This window comes from Tursiops truncatus, chromosome 16 (genome assembly GCF_011762595.2).
Source record: "Tursiops truncatus isolate mTurTru1 chromosome 16, mTurTru1.mat.Y, whole genome shotgun sequence".
Classification (NCBI taxonomy): Eukaryota; Metazoa; Chordata; class Mammalia; order Artiodactyla; family Delphinidae; genus Tursiops; species Tursiops truncatus.
The window spans coordinates 73,538,926-73,563,425 of record NC_047049.1 but is presented as its reverse complement, the minus strand read 5'-3'; the positions used below and the strand labels follow the sequence as shown (position 1 = coordinate 73,563,425).

General features: G+C 37.6%; 1 protein-coding gene across 1 annotated transcript in view; it reads left to right on the top strand.

The window, feature by feature from the left end:
* Positions 1 to 12,861: 12,861 nt before the first annotated feature.
* ZNF37A (zinc finger protein 37A) overlaps positions 12,862 to 24,500 on the top strand; it is a 104,336-nt gene continuing 92,697 nt past the window's right edge. Inside the window, 2 exon segments of the mRNA XM_019935919.3 lie at positions 12,862 to 13,017; positions 14,080 to 14,215. Of these exon segments, the coding sequence (XP_019791478.2) occupies positions 14,201 to 14,215 (15 nt within the window). The 5' untranslated portion in view covers positions 12,862 to 13,017; positions 14,080 to 14,200.

The window sequence follows — 24,500 nt, the reverse complement described above, 5'->3', positions numbered from 1 at the left end:
TCTTTCTGGGCTCTGAATTCTATTCCATTGAGGTATAATTCTGTTTTTATGCCAGTACCAAACTGTTTTGATTCTTGTAGCTTTGCAGTAAGTTTTGAAATCAGGGAATGTGCATCCTCCCACATTGTTTTTCTTGCTCAGAAGTGTTTGGCTCTTTGGGGGTCTGTTCAGTGTAAAGTGAAGTTTAGGATGGGGCTTTCCATTTAGAATGGAGTTTTGATAGAGATTGCATTGGAATTGTGAATTACAATGGGTACTATTGAGGTGTTAGCAGTCATAAGTCTTCCAGTCCCTGAAAATGGGATTTGTGTCATTTAGTCTCTTTCACAAAGTTTGGCAATTTTCCTTGTGTAAGTCTTCACCTCCTTGGTTACGTTAATTACTAAGTCGTTTACTCTTTCTGATGCAATTGTAAATAAAATTGTTTTCTTAGTTTCCTTTTCAGATTGATCATGTTAGTGTATAGAAATAAATGATTTTTAATGTTGACTTTGTATCCTGATACTGTGCTGAATTTATTTATTAGTTTGGACATTAGTTTTGTGACGTCGTTAGGATTTGTATGCATGAGATCATGTCATGTGAGAACAGAGATAATTCTGCTTCCTCCTTTCAAATCACTGGATGTCAGTGATTTATTCATTAACTTATTTATTGATCTATCTTTCCTAACTGCTATGGCTAAAACTACCAGTACTATGTTGCATAGAAGTGGTAAAACCCAGCATTCTTACATGCTTCCTGATCTCAGAGGGAAAGTTTTCAGTGTTTCACCGTTGAGTGTGATGTTGGCTGTGGTTTTACATACACGGCTTGAATTCTGTCGTGATAATTTTCTTCAAACCTAGTTTGTTGAGTAGTTTTCATCATGCAGAGGTGTTTAATTTTTTCAATTGCTTTTTCTACCTTGAGATGGTCATATTTTTTCCCCTTCATTCCATTACACCAATGCATTTTCCTAGGTTGAAACATTCTTGCATTTCAGGAATAAATCCCACTTGTTCATGGTATAGAATTCTTACTATGTAGATAGATATAAATAATTATTATATAAATAGATATATATGCGTTCCCAACCTCAGCTCAGGCTTCCTGAACCCTGGTAGGGTGGCAGGTGATGGCCAGGACACAACACTGAACCATAGAAGTTTATGCCTCCAGTTAGTCGTGATTATTGCTATTATTAATCCATGAATGTTGTTTCACACAGTCGATGACTGTCTGACTGAGACCTGCTTTCCCCCATCTCCTGCTTCCATGTCTCTCACACGCTGCTCCTTCCTTCTGGGATTCACTCACTTCTTCCTTAAATACATCCTTCCTCACTTTCAGTGAGAGCCTGAGAGAGGCAAACTCTCTTAGTCATTTTTATCTGAAAATGTTCATATTTTGCTTTTATTCTTGAGTGATAGTTTAGGGAGAAAAATATACAGATGTTTCTGGATGCTTCCCTTGACATGAAGATGTCTTTGCTTTGTGTTCCTCCCTGAATTGTGACTGCTGACTGGGCTGCTGTTTGGTCTCACTGTGGTCTGCCTTCCCTGCTCTGTGATAAAGTCTTCAATTATCTTTAATATTCTACAATCCAATACTGTAGGGTGAGGTTCAAGTTTGTTTTTATTTTTCCTGCTCAGGACTGGAATCTGAAAATCCATGTTTTACAGTAATTCTAAAAGTCTTCAAATCCTATGTCTTTAACACTCCTCCCATTTCTCATCGTAAAATCCCAGGGAATATTAAACTCTTTCTTTCTACACTTCATCTGTCTCACTGTCTTTGCCCTGTTTTTATTCTCCATTAGTTTATCTCTCTGCAACATTCGGGTTCACTAATTGTCTTTTCAACCCCGGTTAACTTGCTGTCTAATCCACCCAGCAGTGTTCTTATTTCCATGGCAGTGTTTTTTTACTTTTAGAAATTTTTTTATCTTGTTCTGTTTTTCTAATTTTCCTGGTATTTTTTTTCATGGTGTGTTATTCACTTATGATTCCAATGCAATCTTTTGGGTCTTCAACCAATTTACAGTAATTTCTTTTATAGTTTTATCAAATTACCTATTTCATGAAGGTGTTGGGGTTCTAATCCTCCCAGTCTCTGCTTACTGTTGTTCATGGTGAGATCAGGGCATGTTTTGGTGATAGCGATTCTTTCTGGCTTTGGGGTTTTGACATATACATGTTTCTTTTTCATGTTAAGGACATTTCTAACTATTGCCATTTTTGTTGTGTTATTTTGGTTTTTAATTAGAAAAGGATATTGAATTTTCTTAAGTGCATTTTCAGGCCCTATGGAGGTGAACATATAGAATTCTTCTTAAATATCAATTCTTCCATGTTCCCCCTGACACAAAGACTTCACCTACCACCCTAGTTAAAACAAAACGTCCCCAACTCCCCACCTCCAGCCTCTTCCTCTGTTTACTTATATCCATAGCATTTACAATCAGACACTGGCTGCTTGAATCACAGGCTGTCTTATTCCGTTTGGGATGCTGTAACAAATACCACAGACTGGGTGGCATATAAGCAACAGAAATTTATTTCTCAGAGTTTTAGATGCTGAGAAATCCAAGATCAAGGCACCTACAGATTCTGTGTCTGCTGAGGGCCCACTTTCTGGTTCATAGGTAGTCCTTTTTTTGCTGGGTCCTCACATATCAGAAGTGGAAAGGGGACTCTTTCTGGCCTCTTTTACGAGGGCACTCGTCCCATTCATGCGGGCGCTGCCTTCTGACGTCATCACTTCCCACAGGCCCCACCTCCTAACATCATCACCTTTGAGGCTAAGGTTCCAACATATGAATGTGGGGGACATAAATATCCAGTCCACAGCACAGGCCTACAGTTTCCCCCTGTTAGGGTAGTGTCTTTCTGGCTCACCCAGAGCCCAGACAGTAAAGCTTCCTCAGTGAGTAGAATGTTTCTAGTCACCCTTCTGTTAGGGGCACAGTCCACCAGCAGACCTGGCTTTCTGTGTGTGTCCATCTCTGATCCCTGCCTCCTCTCCCACCAAAAGGGAGTGAAACTCAGCCCCTCACCTGGTTCCATGGACCAGTAGCAGGAACTTCACCCTAACAGCTGAAGCATTGGGTCACAAACTTTTACCTGGTTTTCCCTTCTCTCTTCACTCCCAGGGCCTTTCCCTTTCTCTCTTATGAGCTGGGCCAGGCCATCCCATGTGTTTGCTCTACATCTTGCCTGGACCAGGAGCTGCCACATCCCTATCAGTTGCAAGCTACCTTGTTGACAGTGGGAACATGTCTAGGCCTTGAGCAGAAAATAGCCTTTTGTGGGTTTCTTTTGTAATGTAGTTTTAAAAAATGTAATGTAGTTTTTTTCTGTATATAAAAAATTAATTCTGTTCTCCATTGTTTTCTTTTGAAGTACCGTTTTAAAAATAAAATGTATTTAGGAATTCTGGGAAGTTGGTGTGATCATGGAAGCATAGGTTTTATGTTCCAGAATCTGCATATAAACACAGAGCATAAGACATTAAAACTGAAATCCATGGGCAATATTTACAAGGAGACTAGATGACAAGGTATCCCCCTGTTACTGCAAAATACAACTGGGTGGACAACAGCCGTTATACCTGCTCAACATCACCCTAAGTGTGGGGAAAGCAGAAGGAAGCAACCGTGTAACTGGACACATGTGGGCCCTGCGCATGCTCAGTACAGAGGCAGAGCAAGCCTGCGCGCACCCCTTCCCAGGAGAGCCCCATGCATGCGCGGTGCAGGGACCAAAGGAGGAACCACAGCAGAGCTTTGAGCTTGTGCTACGCAAGAGCCTGGCCAGGAGCTGCAGCTGAGACTGGGAGAAACTTGGTTTACTCCACCAGTTAGTGAGGCAGAGGTCTAAGGTAAGGCATGAGTGTCTTTGAATTCTCACACTGAGCCGCCAGGGCTCCTTTGGGACTGGATTATGCATGCACAGCAACTGTTGGGAGCGCTATCAAAGTAAGTAGGATGGGAACAGTAAAGACAAAGGACAGAGAAGCTCCAACTCCGTGCTTGGACTAGGGTGAGGTGAGAAAGGCACTGGCCTCGGGCACAAAATTTCAGGGGCACCGACAACTCAGTAATCAAGATAAATGAGGCTTTAATGCAATAATTATTCAAAAACTAAATTCAGTGTCAAAAAGTCCTTGATGAACAAAATATCAAACTTTGAAATAAAGAAAGAATCATTAAAAGTCCCATATTGAATCATATTGGAGCTGGAGGCAAAAAGAAAAGTGAGTAATACTGACCCTCTCATCATTACAGTGTTTCAGGAGAGTGTTCCAGGAGCCCTCCTTGAGGAATCTACTGAAGAACCAGCTTCAGAAACCACAATAACTAAAGAGACATTGCAATAAGGATTAGTGTGAGCAGTAAATATATAGTTACCTCTAGAATTAAGATTAAATGCGGGTTAAAAAGAAGTTATACTATGTAATTGATACAGATTTGGGCCCTTGGACGCTTTACTCACAGAAATTGATGAGGCTGGAGGAGGAATTCAGGCAAGCCTTTATTGGGACTAGTGCTGCAGCACAAGGGAGCGAAAACAAGTAACAGGTGCCCTTGTTCACTCTTCTAGAGGGGCAGGCTACTTCCTTAAATGGGGTGAGGGTGGGGGCAGGACTGGTGGGTCGGACTGAGGTGTGGCTTAGGTGGCCTGCCCACCCCCTTGGTGGTGCTGTGTGCAGGGATCATGTGCAGTACCCTGCTTTTGCTCCTGGCACCTCAGAAGCAGCAGTTGGTTTGTGGCCCTTAGTATCTTACTGTTCCTAATTGCCCCCAACTGGCATGCATGCAGCTATTTTTAGTCCCGTATAGTTATATACTATTCAGTTGCTGGAGGAGACGTTTGCCCAGGTACAAGGACACGTGTACAGATAGAGGATCCCAGGTCCCAGACTATCTCAATGGCTTTATGTTCTGAGAATGTAGATACGGTACAAAGAAAAAATGGGGACGGGAAGGAGAGAATTTCATGCAAAAAAAGTTTTAACTGTTTTCAGAAGTCACAACTAGTTCTGATATTGTATTGTTCCTAGGATATCATAGTTTTTTTTTTTTTTGAGGTATAGTTGACATATAACATTATGTTAGTTTCAGCTGTACAACGTAAGGATTCATTATTTGTATATATTGTGAAATAATCACCATGTTAGGTCTAGTTGAGATCTGTCAAGATACATAGGTACAAAAACTTTTTTCTTTTATGAGAATTTTTAAGGTTTGCTTTCTTAGCAGTTTTCACATATGCAATATAATATTATTAACTATGGTCACCATGCTGTTTCTTACATCTCCGTGACTTATTTATGTTATATTATAGCTGGAAGTTAGTACCTTTTCACCTTCACCCATTTCACCCCACCCACCTCTTGTCTCTGCAACACCAATCTGTTCTCTATTCCTAAGATTTTTGTTTTAAAGATTCCACATATAAATGAGATCATGCAGTATTTCTTTTTGTCTGTGTTATTTCACTTAGGATAGTGCCCTCAAATTCTTCCATGTTGTCACATGGCAAGATTTCATTCTTTTATTTGGCTGAATAATACTCCATTGTATATCTGTACAACAATTTCTTTATCCATTCATCCATCATGGGACACGTGTTGTTTCATATCTTGCCTATTGTAAATAATGCTGCAGTGAGCATAGGGATGCATATATCTTTTCAAATTACTGTTTTCCTTGTATCAGAAGAGGGATTGCTGGGGTCAAATGGTAGTTCCACTTTTAGTTTTTTGAGGAAACTCCATACTTTTTTCCACAGTGACTGCACCAGTTTACATTCCCAACAACAGTGCAGAAGGGTTGCCTTGTCTCAAAATCCTCTCCAGCACCTGTAATTTCTTGTCTTTTTTGATAATAGTCATTCTAATAGGTGTAAGGTGACATTTCATTGTGGTTTTGATGAGCATTTCCCAGATAATTAGTGATGCTCAGCATTTTTCATACCTATTGGCCACCTATATTATCTTTTTTGGAAAAATGTTTATTCAGTTCTTCAGACCATTTTTTAAATCAGAGTGCTTGTTTGTTTGCTGTTGAGTGGTATGAGTTCTTTATATATTTTGGATATTAACCACTTATCAGATTCATGAATTGCATATATTTTCTCCCAGTTGGGATAGGCCTTTTCATTTTGTTGATGGTTTTCTTTGTCATGCAGAAGCTTTTTAGTTTGATGTAGTCCTCCTTGTTTATTTTTGCTTTTGTTTCCTTTGCTTTTGGAGTCAGATCCAAAAAAATCATCACCAAGACTGAGTTCAAGGAGCTTACTGCCTATTTTTTTCTGGGAGCTTTGTGGTTTCAGATCTTACATTAAAGGCTTTCATTCATTCTGAGTTAATTTTTGTGTATGTGTCAAGATAGTGGTCCAGTTTCATTCCATTACATGTAGCTATCCAGTTTTCCCATCACCATTTACTGAAGAGGTGGTCCTTTCCCCATTGTATATTTTTAGTCATTTGTCATAAACTAGCTTAACATACATGCATGGCTTGATTTCTGTGTTCTCTATTTTGTTCCACTCATCTGTGTGTGTGTGTTTTTATGCCAATACCATACAGTTTTGATAACTATAGATTTGTAATATAGTTTGAAATTAGGGAGTGTGATGCCCCCAACTTTGTTTTTCTTTCTCAAGATTTCTTTGGCTATTGGGTGAGTTTTATGGTTCCATATAAATTTTAGGATTTTTTTGTTCTATTTCTGTGAAAAATGCCATTGGAATTTTGATAAGGATTGCATTAAATCTGTAGATTGCTTTGAGTAGCATGGACATTTAACAATATTGATTCTCCAATCCATGATGATGGAATATCTTGCCGTTTAGTTCTGCCTTTTTCAAATTCTTTCATTAATGTCTTATATGGTATTATGGATATTGTTAATCTGAACTTGTGTGTGCATCATTTGAGGTGAAACAAATGACTAATTGGATATTCTAATTCAATTATTTCCCATGTCCTTGAGAACGAGATTTTCCAGTGTGGAAGAAAGGAGATACAGATGTCACAGAAGAGGTTAAGTAAAACCTTACAGTTCTCAGTTTGAATTGGCTGTATCTGCATAAACTACGAGAATATTTTTTCGTATATGTAATTACGTGTCTAGGGCTTTATCCATTTCTTCTAGGTTATCCAACACATTGGCATATAATTGTTCATAGTAGTCTCTTACAATTCTCTGTATTTCTGTAATGTCAGTTATTTCATTTTTGATTTCATTTATGAGTCGTCTCTTTTTCTTAGTGAGTCTAGCTAAAGGTTTGTCAATTTTGTTTATGTTTTCAAAAAAACTTAGATTTTTGAAATCTAAGATTTGTTTTCTGCTATTGTTTTTTGTGGTCTCTCATTTGTTTCAGCTCTGACTTTTGTTATTTCTTTCCTTCTCCTAACTTTGGGCTTAGTTTCTTCCTCTTTTTCTAGCTCCTTGAGATGTAAAGTTAGGTGGTTTGCTTGAACTCTTTCTATATTCTTAATATATGCATTTATTGCTGTAAAATTCCCTCTCAGAACTGGTTTTGAAGCATCCCAGAGGTTTTGGTTTGTTGTGTTTCCATTTCATTTGTTTCAATATATTTTTTGATTTCCCTTTGCTTTTTTTAATCCATTGGTTGTTCAGAGTGTGCTGTTTATTTCAATTTATTTTTAGATTATGCAGCTTTCTTCTTGTTGTTGATTCCTAGCTTCATACCATTGTGGTAAAAAAAAATACTTGATACAATTTCAATATTCTTAAATGTGTTAAGACTTATGTGGCCTTTCATATGATCTCTTCTGGAGAAAATCTGTGTGCACTTGAGAAGAATACGTATTCTGCTGCTGTTGAATGGAATGTTCTATAAATATCTGTTAAGTCCATTTGGTCTAATGTATGGTTCAAATCCAACTTTTCTTTATTTGTCTAGGTGATCTAGCCTTGTTGAAAACAGGGTATTTAAGTCCCCTACTATTATTGCATTGTTATGTATTTCTTCCTTCAGATCTGTTAGTATTTGCTTAATATATTTAGATGTTCTGATGTTGGGTGCATATATATTTGCAATTGTATCTTCTTGGTGAATTGACCTCTTTATCATTATGTAATTACCTTCTTTGTCTTGTTACCATTTTTGGCTTGTATAGCTATCCCTGCTTTCTTTTGGTGTCACCCTGCACAGAATTTATCTTTCCATTCCTTCGCTTTGAGACCATATGTCCTTAAAGCTGATGTGAGTCGTTTGTAGGCTGCATATAATTAGGTCTTTTTTTTCTTATCAGTCCAGCTACTCTGCCTTTTGATTGGTGAAATCAATTCATCTACATTTAGAGCTATCATTGGTATGTAAGGAATTACTGAAATCATCTTATTAATTGCTTTCTGCTTGTTTTGTATTTCCACATATTCTTTTCCCCTCTTCTTGCCTACCTTTGTAAATTTGTGATTTTCTGTGGTGGAATCCTCTGTTTCCCATTTCTTCTTTTCTTTTGTGAATTTATTCTAGGTTTTTACATTATGGTTAACATGAGGCTCACATGAAATATCTCATAGATAATAAAGTCCATTTATAGCTGATAGTAACTTAACTTTGCCTACAAAAGCTTCACACTTTTACTCCCCCTTTTATATTTTTGATATCACTTTTTACCTCTTTATATTATATATATTCATTAGCACATAATAGCTATAATTATTTTTAATACTTCTTTCTTTTAAGCTTTATACTTTAGGTAAGTGGTTAACACGCCATTCTTTTATAGAATTAGAGTTTTCTAAGTTTAATTGTATATTTATTTTCACCAATGTGTGTATACTTTACATTTTCATGTTTCTGGTTAGTGTCTTTTCACTTCACCTTGCAGAACTTCTTTCAGCAATTCTTCTAGGCATGTCTAGTGGTGATGAAACCCCTCAGCTTTTGTTTGTCTGGGAAAGTATTTCTCCTTCATATGTGAAGGATAACTTTGCTGGTTAGAAATCTTGGCTGGAGTATTTTTTCTTTCAATCCTGTGAATACAACTTTCCATTCTCTCCTGGTCTATAGAATTTCTACTGAGAAATTTGCTGGTAGCCTAATAGGGGTTCCTGGATAGGTTTGAATCTTTTTTTCCCCTCTGGCTGCTATTTGCATTCTCTCTTTATCTTTGAATTTGACAGTTTCATTATAATGTGTCTTGGAGAAGGTCTTTCTGAATTGAGAGAATAGTGTGAACTATTAGCTCATGATCTTGTATGTCCATATCTCTCCCCAGGTTTGGGAAGTTCTCAGCTATTATTTCTTTAAACTTTCGTTCCCCTTTTCCCTCTCTTTTCCTTCTGGAACCCAAGTTATTCCAATACTTGTACATTTGTAGAGTACCATCAATAATGTAGGCTTACTTCATTTTTTTTTCTTTTTTCTCTCCTTATTGGGTTATTTCAAAGTTCGTATTCTGAAGCTCACTTAGACTATCTTACATTTGGTCTGCTCTGATGTAGATACTCTCTACTGCATTTTCATTTTATTCATTAACTTCTTCAGCTCCAGAATTTCTGTTTTGTTTTCTTAAAGATTTCTATCTCTGTGGTAAATATTTCATTTGGTTATGGTTTTTTTTCTGATACCATTGGATTGGCTTTCTGAGTTTTCTTGTAGCTTTTTGAGTTTATTCAAAACAGCTCTTTTGAGTTCTTTGTCAGCTCAATCACAGAATTCTTTGCTTTTGAGCCTGGTGTTTGGAGAATTATTGCTATCTTTGGGTGATGACATGTTTCCTTGATTTTTCATGTTCCTTGTAGTTTTGCATTGCTGCTTTCACATTTGACGTAGCAGACACCTTGTAAATTCTTTACTGTTTGCCTTCAGGTGGATTATACTGTACATCTGTGCTCAGTTTTTTTTTAATATATCAGGGATTTTTTCCCCTGCCTTCGTATGGTTACATCTTCTCCACTCTTCTTACCCTCTTGTGGAAGGATTCTTAAGTTTTTATGTCTCTTCTGAATTTTACCAGTCACCAAGCTGGCTACCACAAACCTCTTTTTTCTAGAAGATGGCACTGTACGTCAAGTTTGTGGTTTTTTCCTTGCTCAAAGATCCTGGTCTTGGGACTTTCCTGGTGGCGCAGTGGTTAAGAATCCGCTTGCCAGTGCAGGGGACATGCGTTCGATCTGGGAAGATCCCACATGCCACAGAGCAGCTAAGCCTGTGAGCCACAACTACTGAGCCCGCATGGTGCAATTACTGAAGCCCATGTGCCTAGAGCACGTGCTTCGCAACAAGAGAAGCCACCGCAATGAGAAGCCCACACACCGCAACAAAGAGTAGCCCCTGCTCTCCACAACTAGAGAAAGCCCACGCAGAGCAATGAAGACCCAACTCAGCCAAAAAATTAAAAAAAAAAAAAAAAAAAAAAATCCTGGTCTGTTTTCCTGATAGCACTCTGTTTACTGGACTTACTTTTGCCATTGTTCTTGGGAGCATGCACAAGGAGCTGGCTGCAGAGTGGTGGGAAGTGTGTTTTAGCACTTGGGGCATTGGTGGTGCCTGTGGACCCAGTGGGGAGATCCTCACTGAGGTACACCCACAAGCTCATGGGTGAACTTCCTGCTGAAATCTTTTTTTTTTTTTTTTTTTTGCGGTACGTGGGCCTCTCACTGTTGTGGCCTCTCCCGTTGCGGAGCACAGGCTCCAGACGCGCAGGCTCAGCTGCCATGGCTCACGGGCCCAGCCACTCTGAGACATGTGGGATCTTCCCGGACCGGGGCACAAGCCCGTGTCCCCTGCATTGGCAGCGGACTCTGAACCGCTGCGCCACCAGGGAAGCCCCTGCTGAAATCTTGAGCACAATCACAGGAACCACATCCATTAATGCCCTTTGATATTCTTATTTGGCTCTTTCCTGATATAATCCCTTCCCCCAGTCATGGAGTTCCTATTAGGATTTTATTTGAGATTGCTATGAATTTGTACATCAGCATGGAGAGAACTGATATTTTTATAACATTGAGACTTCCTATCTAGGAATTTGTTATATCCCTCATTATATTTTATAGTTTTTGTAAAGATTTTCATATTTTTCATGCTATTATTAGGTATACCTTTAAAATAATTTAATTTTCTGAAATTTTTTATATTGAACGTGTATCGAATTTCTAAAACTCTTATTTTGGATACTTTTCTTTGAATTTTCTGTGTATATGATTGTTTTACTATATTACTCTAAGAACTTTAGAAAAATGCTGAATAAGGTTGGAGATAGCAGGCATCCTTATTTTTGTCCTACTTTTAAGTTGAACACTGTCCATATTAACTATAATATTTGTTGTAGGTATTTGTAAAAATACTTTTTTAAAAAGGCAAACATATAGGTATGAAGAATACATAGTGGTTGCCAGAAGTTAAGAGTGCTGAGAGGTTTTTATTTCAAAAGGGTATGAAGCAGTTTGGGGGGCAATAATGAAACAGTTCTGTATTTTGACTGAAGTGGTGGTTACACAGATCTATGCATGTGTCAGAACTCATAAAACTGTACCAAATAAAATGAACTTCTGTGTATATATATAAATTCTAAATTAAAAAAAGTTAAATCTCAGTAAGTGATATCTTACATGTTTTACATAAACATTTACATTTCTTTCAATTCTCATAATCAACTTCTCCAAACACGTATTATTCATTTGAATTTTCTTTTTTTATTATATTGCTGCTTAGTTCTGTAGCCCATTTTAAGTTTTTTCTTTCTATTGATTTAAAGATCTTATTAAGTAATACATCTTTTCTTTTATATAGTAAAAATATAATTTCCTGGTTGCTTTTAATATCTTTTAAAAACTAGAACTGAGTTGTTCGCTATTTTTTATAATAAAATGTATCACATTAAATTTATGGATTTCTTTGCGTCACAACTTCTCATCTCAATTTATTTTCTTTTACTAACTTAGTGGTTTACTTTAAACATTTCAAACCTTGAATCCACGTGAACTGTATCACATGTGATCTGTGGATATAAACTTTATTCCCAATTGTTAGGAATGACTTGATGTTTGGAATATTTCATTCTTTCCCTCATTGTTTTGAAATGCTACGTTTATTATACTACATTTTAAAAACATTCTTAATCATGGACGTTGTATTATCATGAAGCAGATGCCAAACTATTTTAATAACTGAGCAATTATTATACGTATTGATATTTCTTAGGCAGCTTTCTCCTTTTTGAAATGCTTTCTGGCTGTTAATTTAGATTTATTTTTATTCCAGATGTAGTTGAGAATGCTTTTGTAAAGTACACAATACTTTAAAAAGTCACGGAGAAAAAAGTACATGCAAAAATTTGTTGAGATTCTTATTGGAATTTTGTCCAAAATTTTTGAATCTTTCTATGAAAGGGTATATCTCCCTTTATTCAAGTAATTTTAATGTCACAGGTGAACGAATGTTTATATAAATGACTGTTTTCTTTTGGATTGTGTCTTATTTATCTACAATTTTCATTTATTGCTTTCATGATTTTAATGAACTGGCTTTCTTGTCCGCCCCTCCTCCGCTTTTTAATTCCTGAACAGATCGCTGATGATGGCGCATATTATTCTTTTATTAATGGGGTCTATTTCCCAGTATTAAAAAAAAGTGAAATTGACATACAGGTTCCCTTTCCTTGACAGCTCTGTGTGTAAATTTGCATTCTGGCTGCACAGAGAACTCAGCTGTAATCCGTAACTTTGGGGGGAGTCCCTGACCAGCTTAAAGTTTAGGGAACTTAAAACTCCAAACTTCCCACTGCTAGGTAAGGCTGCACTCTCAGCCAATCCCGAACCGCCAGTCGCGGAGGCTCAAGGGAAACAGACTTCTGACGTTTGGCGCAGACTGTCTGGCCCTGCGTGCGGGCCATCTGCGCATGCCTAGAGCCACCTTTGTGCACTTCCGCCTCTGTGCACTGCAGCCTTTACTTCTGTTTTCCTCAGGCCTTGCGTGGGAAGCGCGGTTCCCGGGCTGGCGGGTCTGTGCGCTCTTCTAGGGCCAGTGCTGCACGACGAGGGAGAGGCGGGTGAGCCCGGGAGGGTTGGGTGAGGAGCCCTCGGTTTGGAGGGCGGGAGGGAGAAGGTCGGTGCCCGGTGGTGGGAAGGAGCTCCGCGGACCCCCGGGACGGCGGGAAGCTGGCGTCTCAGTCAGGAAAAGAAGCCGAAGCCCCTGCTTGACTAGCCCCAGCACTGAGCTGGCGCGGCTGTCTGAGAGGCCCCCTTTTTGAGGGCGCAGGAGGAGGGTTTAGTACGCATGCGTGACGGGTGCAGCGAGCCTTTCGGGGTAGGTGGGCGGTGCTGCGGGGAGAGCGCACGAGGCTGAGTAATACAATAGTTAGCTTTGTACACATACCCATGCCTATGGTTCTCCATTTATGCTTTTTGGATTCCGAACTGCTCTTCAGTCATGTCCATCACTTCATCTTGATATACGTTGTCTCTCTGTTCTGCCTGCCCTAGCATTCAGGAAGGATCAAGAATTATCCGGTTTTTGTATCATGTGATAGAATTTCTGTCTTTTTGTTTCTGAAGATTAGTGCCTTGTTCAGATCAGTTAGTGGCAAAGACTAAAAGATCCGACTCCTAAGCCAGTACTGTTTACTTTTCCATATAACTAAAAGCAAGTTTTTTATGAAAGATCCTTTTGAGAAACAGCAACAAAGATAAATTAAAACACGGGTCTTAAAGCACTGCTTTTTATAGCTTTCTGTGGAGTCAGTAACCAAAGGTTTAGTAATATTAGTGGGGAAATTGATAAACAGCTTAGTTTTGAGTTTTATTATTTTTCTTTAGTCTTGAGTGTTTTTTTTTAACAGCAGCTTTGGTGAAGAGTTAATGTTCCTTCATAATGTGTTTTTTAATTCGTTTTGACCAGTTTTATCATTTAAACTTTTTTTGTGAACACCAGGGGAGATTTAAACTGTTAAAATATCCTTAGGAGGTAAATACCTAACTCTGAACAATTTTATACCCAAGAGCTACCTGATTATATTAGAGTTTAGGTAGGTGGTCTTCTACCATCTGTCTCCCTGACTCTTCTGAAGGTCAAAGGGACATTGAGGTTTTTCCTTATCTAGTGGTGTGTTTAGCTTTATAGGGAAGGAGAATTCAGGAGCTGCCACACAGGCCAGATCTTTCATGACCCCAGTCCTCCTCTTCTAACCCAGCGTATCTTGAGAGTTGTCTACATTTTCCCAAGAACAGCAGAAAATGAATAAATCCCAGGTAAGTTTGTTCATTCATTCCTTTATTTAACAATGGATTTTGTGAGATTTGTAAGAGTCCATATGTTAAGATGGGAAATTAGTTATAGATAAAAATCAAACTTAATAGAAAATATAAAGTTCACAGATCAATAGCAGGACCAAATTGGCTTACAGATATATACTAATCTTTATATAATGTATAGTTTCTAAGTTGACCTGCAGATACATTTCTGATGACCATGGCAGAAAGGGAGACACTGTATCTTGGATACAGTTTCCTATCAAGACATAAAGACATATCTTCTTACTGGAAGATATTCTTCTTGGTGTTAACGTAGGGACACATAGTGAGTAACCTTCCAGGGACTCACATAGTAAGTAACCTTCCCTGAAATGAGTGCCTCAAACCATTCCTTACTGGGAGTAAAAGGGTCCAAGAGAGGGTTCAAATAATCAATTTTATGATAGTCTTATTAATTTGGGTATACAACTTGGTGTGTTCAGATTAATAAATGGCCTGCACGCCTATTACAAAATTACTTTATCTTAGCCCAGCTGTGTGTACAAGTCCTGCAGCAGATGGTTCAAAGTTAAATTCTCTGGTAAATGTTTCTGAGCCTCTCAGTCAAATTTCATCCCATAGCATTCTGTCTTGGTTCTTCTCCACTTCAGAATCTGTTCAGGTCACCAGTGACTTAATTGTAGTTGCCTTCCTTGAACAACTGCTACATTACCCTACTGACTACCCTCTCCTGGAAAGTCTCCTTTGTCCACTTCTGATACCACTCTTCTGATGGCTTTTTCCTGGAGTCTTCCTCATTATGTCCCATAGTTCAGTTCCGAGTCTAGTTCCAAGTTCTACTAGTCTTCTTATTTTACCCCTGTATGTACATTGGAAAAATATATAGTTAGCTGAACAATACTGTATATTGTTTTGGGTGCTTTTACAAAATATGTAAATTATTTTAACATATGTATGATACACATTTTTCTCCCAATTCACTAATAATTTGAGATCTATCCGTATGTAGTTTATTTTATTCCTTTTAAAGTTATATTTTCCCATTCTAGGTATTTTATTGGTAGACATTTAGATAATTTCCATTTTTCAGTAATATAAACAGTGTTGCTATGAATATCCGTGTCATTCTCTCTGCACAAATACAAGTGTATCTCTGGACTCTAGAGCAGTGCTTCTCAAAGTGAGGTTCTTTGGCTAGAAGCAGCAGCAGCACCCGGAAACTTGTTTGAAATGCAGATTCTCATGCCCTATCTCAAACGTACTGGAAAAGAAATTCAGGGGTGAGGCTCAGCAGTCTGTTTTAACAAGGTGTTCATGTGATGCTGATACCTGCTGAGTTTAAGAATCACTGCTCTAGTGTTCTATGATTAATATTTTTGAGTTATAGGATATGAGGATTTCTAATTTTTCTATGTACCTTGTTATTCATTAGCAGACTACTTTTCTTCCCTCCTCACCAGGTATAAAAGTTATTTCCTCAGTAATGGGTGAAAAACTTCACTTTAATTTTGTGACTGATTACTGAGGTTGTGCAGTTTTCATAAATTTATGGCTTTTCAGGTTGTTTTCTTCCACTGAGTTTTGTAAGCATTCCGTATGTATTCTAAATGTAATCTTTTGTTGTAATTGTTACTACTTATCTTTTCTTAGTATGTTTTTTGTCTTTTAATTTAATGGTGTATTTTCTGTAACTTTTATATTATACAATCCTCCTGTGCTTTCTATTTATTTTTGGCTGCATTGGGTCTTTGCTGCAACACGCGGTCTTTCTCTAGTTGCAGGAAGCGGGGGCTACTCTTTGTTGAGGTGCACAGGCTTCTCTCAGTGGTGGCTTCTCTTGTTGCAGAGCAGGGGTTCTAGGCACACGGACTTCAGTAGTTGTGGCACGCAGGCTCAGTAGTTGTGGCTCGTGGGCTCTAGAGTTCAGGCTCTGTAGTTGTGGCTCACGGTCTTAGCTGCTCCGCGGCGTGTGAGATCTTCCAGGATCAGGGCTTGAACCTGTGTCCCCTGCATTGGCAGGCAGACTCTTTTTTTAAAATTAATTGATTAATTAGTTAGTTAATTATTGCCTGCATTGGGTCTTCGTTGCTGCACGAGGGTTTTCTCTATTTGCGGTGAGCGGGGGCTACTCTTCGTTGTGGTGTGCAGGCTTCTCATTGCGGTGGCTTCCCCTGTGGAGCACGGGCTCTGGTTCACATGTTTCAGTAGCTGTGGCACATGGACTCAGTAGTTGTGGCTCGCAGGCTCTAGAGCACAGCCTCAGTAGTTGTAGCACACGGGCTTAGTTGCTCAGTGGCATGTGGGATCTTCCTGGGACAGGACTCAAACCCATGTCCCCTGCTTTGGCAGGGGGATTCTTTTTTTTTTTTTTTTTTTTTTGCGGTACGCGGGCCTCTCGCTGTTGTGGCCTCTCCCGTTGCAGAGCACAGGCTCCGGACGCGCAGGCTCAGTGTCCATGGCTCACGGGCCTAGCCACTCCGCGGCATGTGGGGTCTTCCCAGACCGGGGCAAGAACCCGCGTCCCCTGCATCGGCAGGCGGACTCTCAACCACTGCGCCACCAGGGAAACCCTGGCAGGGGGATTCTTAAGCCCTGTGCCACCAGGGAAGTCCCTGCTTTCTATTTTTCATTCTGTTTTCCTTAGCCCAAGGGCCTAATGAAATTTTTCTTTATTTTGTCTAAAAATACCAAGCATGATTTTTGTCTAAAAATACCAAGTATGTTTTTTAAAAAATTTTTTTTAAAAAAAATAGTATCTTAATCCATCTGGAGTTTTAAAAATATATATGTGTGTATATTTGTGTGTGTGTATGTATGTATGTATATATATATGTAATGTGATTAAAGGACCTAATTTTATTTTGTCTGTCTGTGAAGAATAAGCACAATAAAAGGATAACACTTCCTGACCAAGCACCAACAAAACAGATTTGAGTGGGAGTGCCTGCCATATTTCTTCATTACGCATGCTGCTGTCTTGGACTGGGTAGATTTTGTCATATTCACAAAGTATTCACTGAGTCTTATTAAGAATGAGAGTTTAATTTCTCCAAATGCTTTCTTAACATTTTATGGGGGATATTTCCACATCTCTTAATAACTAATCTTTGTGTTTTGAAACAAGGCCCACTAGGTCATAAAGCATTATTCTTTTAATGATCTGCATAATTCTGTTCATCAGTATTTTTTCCATAAACTTGTCTATAGTATTATTATTATTTTTGTGTGTGTGTGTGTGTGTGTGTGTGTGTGTGTGTGTGTGTGTGGTACGCGGGCTTCTCACTGTTGTGGCCTCTCCCGTTGCGGAGCACAGGCTCCGGATGCGCAGGCTCAGCGGCCATGGCTCACGGGCCCAGCCGCTCCACAGCATGTGGGATCTTCCCGGACCAGGGTACGAACCCGTGTCCCCTGCATCGGCAGGCAGACTCTCAACCACTGCGCCACCGGGGAAGCCCTGTATTATTATTTTTAAAATGTTTAATCTGTTGCTTTTTATTTCTAACAGTTTTTCATTTGTGACTTTTATTACAGATATGTATTTATTAGTCTTTCAAGGAACCAGCTTTTGGCTTCATTGATCTATAATTTTCATTAGCTTCTACTTTTACCTTTATTCCTTGCTTCAGCTGTCTTGGTTATAGACTATTTTTTCCAACTTTTTGTTGAAGATGAGTTTATTTTAAAGCTTTTAAGTGTATGCATTTAAAGATGTAATTATCCTCTGTGTACCATTTTAACTACAAAATCCAGGTATCAATACGTAGTGCTTTTTTTTTTTATGCAGGCTTCAGTTTCTATTTTCATGCCTTCTTTGATCAATAAATTAAAGTGTATCTTAGTTTTTAATAAATCTTATTTGTATATGTATAGCAGGTTTATAGAAAAGTAGCAGATCTTAACTATATCTTAACTATAGAACTCAATGAATTATTACAAATCCATTTCCCATGTACTGTACTTTTCAAGGGACTGTACTGTAAGATTAAAAATGTTTTCTTTATTTTTTGTGTTTGTTTTTTTATGTATTATTTGTGTGAAAAGTATTATAAACCTATTACAGTACAGTACTATATAGCCGATTGTGTTAGTTGGGTACGTAGGCTATCTTTGTTGGACTTAGAAACGAATTGGACTTACGAACGTGCTCTCAGAACAGAACTCGTTCATATGTAGGGGACTTAGTGTATTTCTCTTCTTGGAGAATCATCTTTGCTCATTTAATTCTTTTGGCCCTCAGTGTTACCTTATCTCATATAAATATAGCCAAACCTACTTTTATTTTACTTATATTTTCTGCAGCATGTTTGATTTTTTGCCCGTCATTTTATTTGCAAATTTTCATGTTCTTTTCTTACAAATAACCTGTGGCAGGTTTTGTTTTTCAAGTCAGGTATGTCTGTCATCGATAAGAAATTTAGCACATTCATATGCCATCTTATAGCTTAGTTGCTGTCTTTGCTATTTAGGTTAATACATATCTTAGTATGACATCATTGATATTTTTTATGTTCTTTATATTATATTTTTTGTCATACTTTCTGGTTCTTTATGCACTGCTAGTCACATTTATTTTCTTTTTTTCTAATTTGGTAGATTGCTGCTTTTTGGTTCTGATTACCAACACATTAGTAATTGTTGTAATTGAATCTGTATTTCTTTATTAACATATGTATGTTAAATAGTACTTTCTCGTCAAGATCTTTTGATTGTCCATTGCTTGTCTTTCATCCAAGCTAGAGAAGAACTTCAGAAAAATTTTGTATTTCCACATCACTCCTAAAAAAGTGCCTTGGTTTTGTTTTGATATTTCATACTTTTTTGTTTCAGGCTATTCGTTTCGTGAACAGTGTATCAGTTTTATTTCAGAGACTTTCAGTCAAACGGATGTTATAAATTCCAAAAAATATCTGTATTTTTTTCCCTCAGTTCATTGAAGTAAAGTGTACATAACTTAAGTGTCAAACTTAAGTATCCCATGAGATTCCCTGGTGCTCCAAGTTCCTCATTATTCTGACTTCTGTTATTGTTGATTACTTTTGCTTCTATGTCTGGCTTTCACTCGATATAGTTTCTGTGAGATTCATTTCTTTTGCTAAGTATATCTATTTCTTTTTATTGCTGTATAGTATTCCACTATATGACTCTGCTACCGTTTATTTCTCCATTGTATTGGTGGGCATTTGGGCTCTCTCTAGGTTTTGGCTATTAAAAACAAAACTTCTGTGAACATTTTCTACAGGCCTTTGGTTAAGAAAAACACACATGTTGGGTGTATAACTAGGGGAGGAATTACTATATATAGCTTGAGAAGAAATTCCCAAATGTTTTTCCACCGTGTATATGTTTACTTACACTCCCACTAGCAAGGTATGAAGGTTTCAGTTGCTTCATGTTCTTGCCAATATCTCCATTTGGTGTTTTCTGACGTTTTCGTTTTAGACATCTAAGTGTGTATAGTGGTATGTCATTGTGGTTTTCATGTGAGAGTAAGATAGGGTATAGGCAGTAGATAGGGGCATGAGGGAACTTCTGGATTTAAAGTAAAGTTTTGTTTCTTGACTTGGATTCTGGTTAAGTGGGTGTGTTCACTGTGAAAATTCATTGAGCCATTTGTACACTTAAGTACACTTGTGCATTGTTTTTGTATATATATTGTACTTCAATAAAAATTACAAAAATCACAAAGAGGTGACAATGACAAATTAAGTTATCTAAAGAAGTCTGAAGAATAACATTAAGCTAAAACCAGGAGTCAGAATAAGTTTACTTATTTTATACATGGGGATTAGGTCAACAAATATAATTATACCAATAAATATAATTATATCAAGAAATGTAATTGTACACATTTCAAGTGTACAATGTGATGATATGATATGCATATATATTGTGGGATGATAACCAGGATCAAGATAATTGACACATCCATCACCTCACATAGTTAACTCTTTTTTTTGACAGTGAGAATGCTTGAGATATACTCTCAGAAAATTTCAAGTATACAATACTGTATAATTAATTATAGTCACTGTACTGTACATTAGATCTTCTGAAGTTATAGTAACTGAAATTTTATACCTTTTTACTTACATCATTCCATTTCCCCGTTCCCCCAGCCCTTAGCAACCCCCGGCAACCCCCATTTCATTCTCTTTCTATGAAATTGGCTTTTATTGTTGTTTTTGTTGTTATTTTTAGATTCCACATATAAGTGCTACCAGTAGTATTTTTCTTTCATTGTCTGACTTATTTCACATAGCATAAGTCCAGCCACATTGTTTCCAGTGGCAGAATTTCCATCTTTTTGTCGCTGAATAGTATTCCATTGTATATATCCATTACATTTTCATTATTCATTCATATGTTGATGGACCACTTAGGCTGTTTCCATGTTTTGGCTATTGTAAATAATGCTGCAGTGGACATGAGGGTGCAGATATCTCTTTGGGATAGTGATTTTGTTTCTTTTGGTTTTATACCCAGAAGTGGAATTGCTGGATCATATAGTAGTTCTATTTTAAATTTTTTGAGGAGCCACTATAGTGTCCTCCATAGTGGCTGCATCAGTTTACATTCCTACCAGCAGTGCACAAGGCTTCCCTTTTCTCTACATCCTTGCCAGCATTTGTTATTTCTTGTCTTTCTGATAATAGCCATTTTAAGGTGTGAGGTGATATCTCCTTGTGACTTTGTTTGCATTTGATGATTAGTGATGTTGAACACCTGTTCATATACATGTTAGCCATTCATATGTCTTTGGAAAAATGCTTATTGAGGTCCTTTAACCATTTTTCAATTAAATTATTTGCTTTTTTGCTTTTGAGTTGTATGAGTTCTTTATAGATTTTGGATATTAACCCATTATCAGAAAAATGTTTTAGTATTTTCTCCCTTTCTGTAGGTTGCCTTTTCAGTTTCTTGATTGTTTCCTTTGCTGTGCAGAGGCTCTTACATTTGATGTTAGTTCTACTAGTTTATTTTAGCTTTTGTTGCCTGTGCTTTTGGTGTCTTATCCAAGAATCATTGCCAAGAACCATGTCAAGGAGCTTCTTCCCTATGTTTTCTTCAGGGGTTTTAATGTATCAGGTCTTATGTATAAATCTTTGATCTATTTCAAGTTAATTGTTGTGAGTGGTATAAGATCAGGGTCCAGTTATATTCTTTTGCATGTGGATATCCAGTTTCCCCAACATCAGTTACTGCAGAGACTGTCCTTTTCCCATTGTGTATTATTGGCACCCTGTCAAAAATCAGTTGACTACATAAGTGTGGGTTTATGTCTGGACTCTTTGTTCCACTTGATCACATCTATTTTTATCACAGATAAGTCTCCCTTTCCCTGAAATTAATATTCACTTAATGTAACTTAATTGGTTCTTTATTCATTCTTCCAGAAACCATTTATGAATATTTATTATGTGTCCTAATGTGTGCCAGAAGCTGAGGATTCTAAGAAGAATGAGATATATATTTATAACTCCTTATAAAGAGAAACTCTTAGAATTATGTAGGGCATTAAAACAAACACATAATTTTTGTATCATTACAAGTCCTACAATAGAGATGTAAACAAAATCCTGTTTTGTTTTCCTTAGGATTTTTTTCTGGTCAAAAAAAAGAAAGAAAGAAAAAGTGGGACTTTCAAGCTTAAGATAACTGTTTTTTACATTGAGTGATTTAACCTATTTTCATTTATTGTTGTTTGGTTTTAGTCCTTCCATCCCACGGTATATTTATTTGTACTTTTTCTTGTTGGTTGTTCATTACATGTTTTATTCTGTTTTATTTTTTCAACACTGAGCTTACGATGCAATATTCTGTTTTAACATAAGATACCTAAATTTTATCATCTCTCTCCACCTTACGTCTTCATAAACTTATGTTACTTTACTTCTCATTCAGTGTACTCTCCCTCTTCAGATATTTAAGGAATCTCAGTGTTGGTACTCATGATATGTATCTGCATCAACAGATAAAAAAGATTTTATTTACATGTTCTTTATTAGCAGCGTAAGAAAATGTCACAGCTTCATATCTTTCCTTTCAGAAGGTATAAATTATCCTGTTGCAAACTCCTACAGCTGCTGGCTGTCACTTTACTAGCATCTTGTTATTGCTGCTTTTATGAATTCATTCACCATTTCATATATGCCATTTTCCTCCTTGTTTGCATTCTGATTTTTTTGGTTTTGTTTTTTGCTATGTCATGATTCAGTAAAGTGTGTAAGGTGCATTCATCGTAACTGTATAGTGCTTTTTTTTTTTTTTTTTTTTTTTTTTGCGGTACGCGGGCCTCTCTCTGCTGTGGCCTCTCCCGTTGCAGAGCACAGGCTCCGGACGCGCAGGCTCAGTGGCCATGGCTCACGGGCCCAGCTGCTCCGCGGCATGTGGGATATTCCCGGACCGGGTCACGAACCCGTGTCCCCTGCATCGGCAGGCGGACTCTCAACCACTGCGCCACCAGGGAAGCCCTGTATACTGCTTTTTAAAAAACAACAACAACAACACATATATGTCCTAGTAACTACCAGCTAGGTCAAGATATTTAATATTTCCACCACCCCTTCAGGTTCCTTTCCAATCTTTAACAACTTCCCTTCCCTTATGTGGCACTGTTCTATCATTATTTGTTAATGTTGCCTGTTATTGAAACTTAGATGTACAGAATTAGTGTGTACACTTTTATATGAGGCTTTTTTCATTCAATATATGTTAGATTCACCCATGTTGCTGCCTGTACCAGTAGTTTATTCCTTGTATTACTGCATAGTGTTCCACTACATGAAAATACTACAATTTACTTACCCATTTTCCTTTTGAGAGGAATTTTTTCTTTTTATATCTAGTAGCTTTTTAGTTATAAAATTTTGTATTTTTTTAGTTTTTACTCTAGATATTACAGTTTGTGTTTGTGATGTTGTTATATGTAATGAATATTTATTTGGGTGTTCCTCCAGGATTCCTTAACTTAGTTCCTAAAACTCTAATAATATCCCTAAGAGCTGTAAGGGCATCTGTTGTTATAATATGTAGTTTTTGTTCCCAGTTCCTGAAGTAGCTTTAGAGACATTAAGGTGGAATTGGTGTCTTTTGCTGTTCATAACAAGCTGCTTTCAACCACACCTGAGTTTGTGTTAATGAGGTGACTTTTGGAATGCCTCTAAGAATGAGATACGGGTACCAGGAACACTAACCATGTGATTAGAGGGTTGGAACTCTCTGAGGAGGGGTGAGGGGCTGGAGGCTGAATTAGTTGCTAATGACCTGTGCTTTAATCAATCATGACTATATAATGAAACCTCCATAAAAATCCTTGAATTTATGGGATTCAGAGAGCTTCCAGGTTGTTGAACATGTGGAGGTACTGGGAGGGTGGCGAGCTCTGAGAGGGCATGGAAGCTTTGTATCCTTTTACCCATTCTTGCTTTGTGTACCTCTTCCTTCTGGGTGTTCCTGAGTTGTATCCTTTTATAATAAACCATTAATCTAGTAAGTAAATCATTTTTCTGTGTTCTGTGAGCCACTCTATCAAATTATTGAACCAAAAGAGGAAGGTGTGGGAACCTTAATTTATATCCATTGGTGAGATGTACACGTGACAATCTGCATTTTCAATTCATGTCTGAAGTGGGAGTGGTGTTGTGGGACTGAGCCTGGGATCTGACGCTATAGTGTCAGAGTTGAGTTAATTCCTTGGAGTGGGAAAAACTCCCACAAATTTGGTGACCTGAGTAAAACAGAGGAATTGAGCTTTTCCTCTACAGTTTTCTTATTTTTGCCTACTGTAATAGTGCTTTTACCACTCGACAGACAATACAAGAATCTTAAAACAGTTTAAGTATCCTTTTACTAGTGTTTTGCTGTATTTTACTTTTGTGTTTGTCACAGATTCCAGAAGACATTACTTGTTGCTTTAAAGTCCATTTTCAGTTTTATTTATTACTTCCCGAAACTTTGTGCTTCCATCAGGTATCATTTTCCATAACTGTAGTATTTCTTGTCTGTGTGTACTGTTGATAACTTTTTCAACCCTTATGTGGAAAATATATTCATTTTAGAAGAATATTTTTGCTGGATTTGGAATTTTCTAGTGGCGTTTTTCCTAGCTGCTTAAAATGACATTCCATTTTTGTTTTCTTATTTGCAAATGGCCTATTCAAATTTTTACCCAGTGTCTTCTCATTTTCATAGTTTCTGTTGAAGGGTTTGCTGTCAGTTTAGTTACCAAGATGACTTGCCTTTTTTTCCCCTCGTTAATTTATAGTGTCTTTCTTTATTAGGG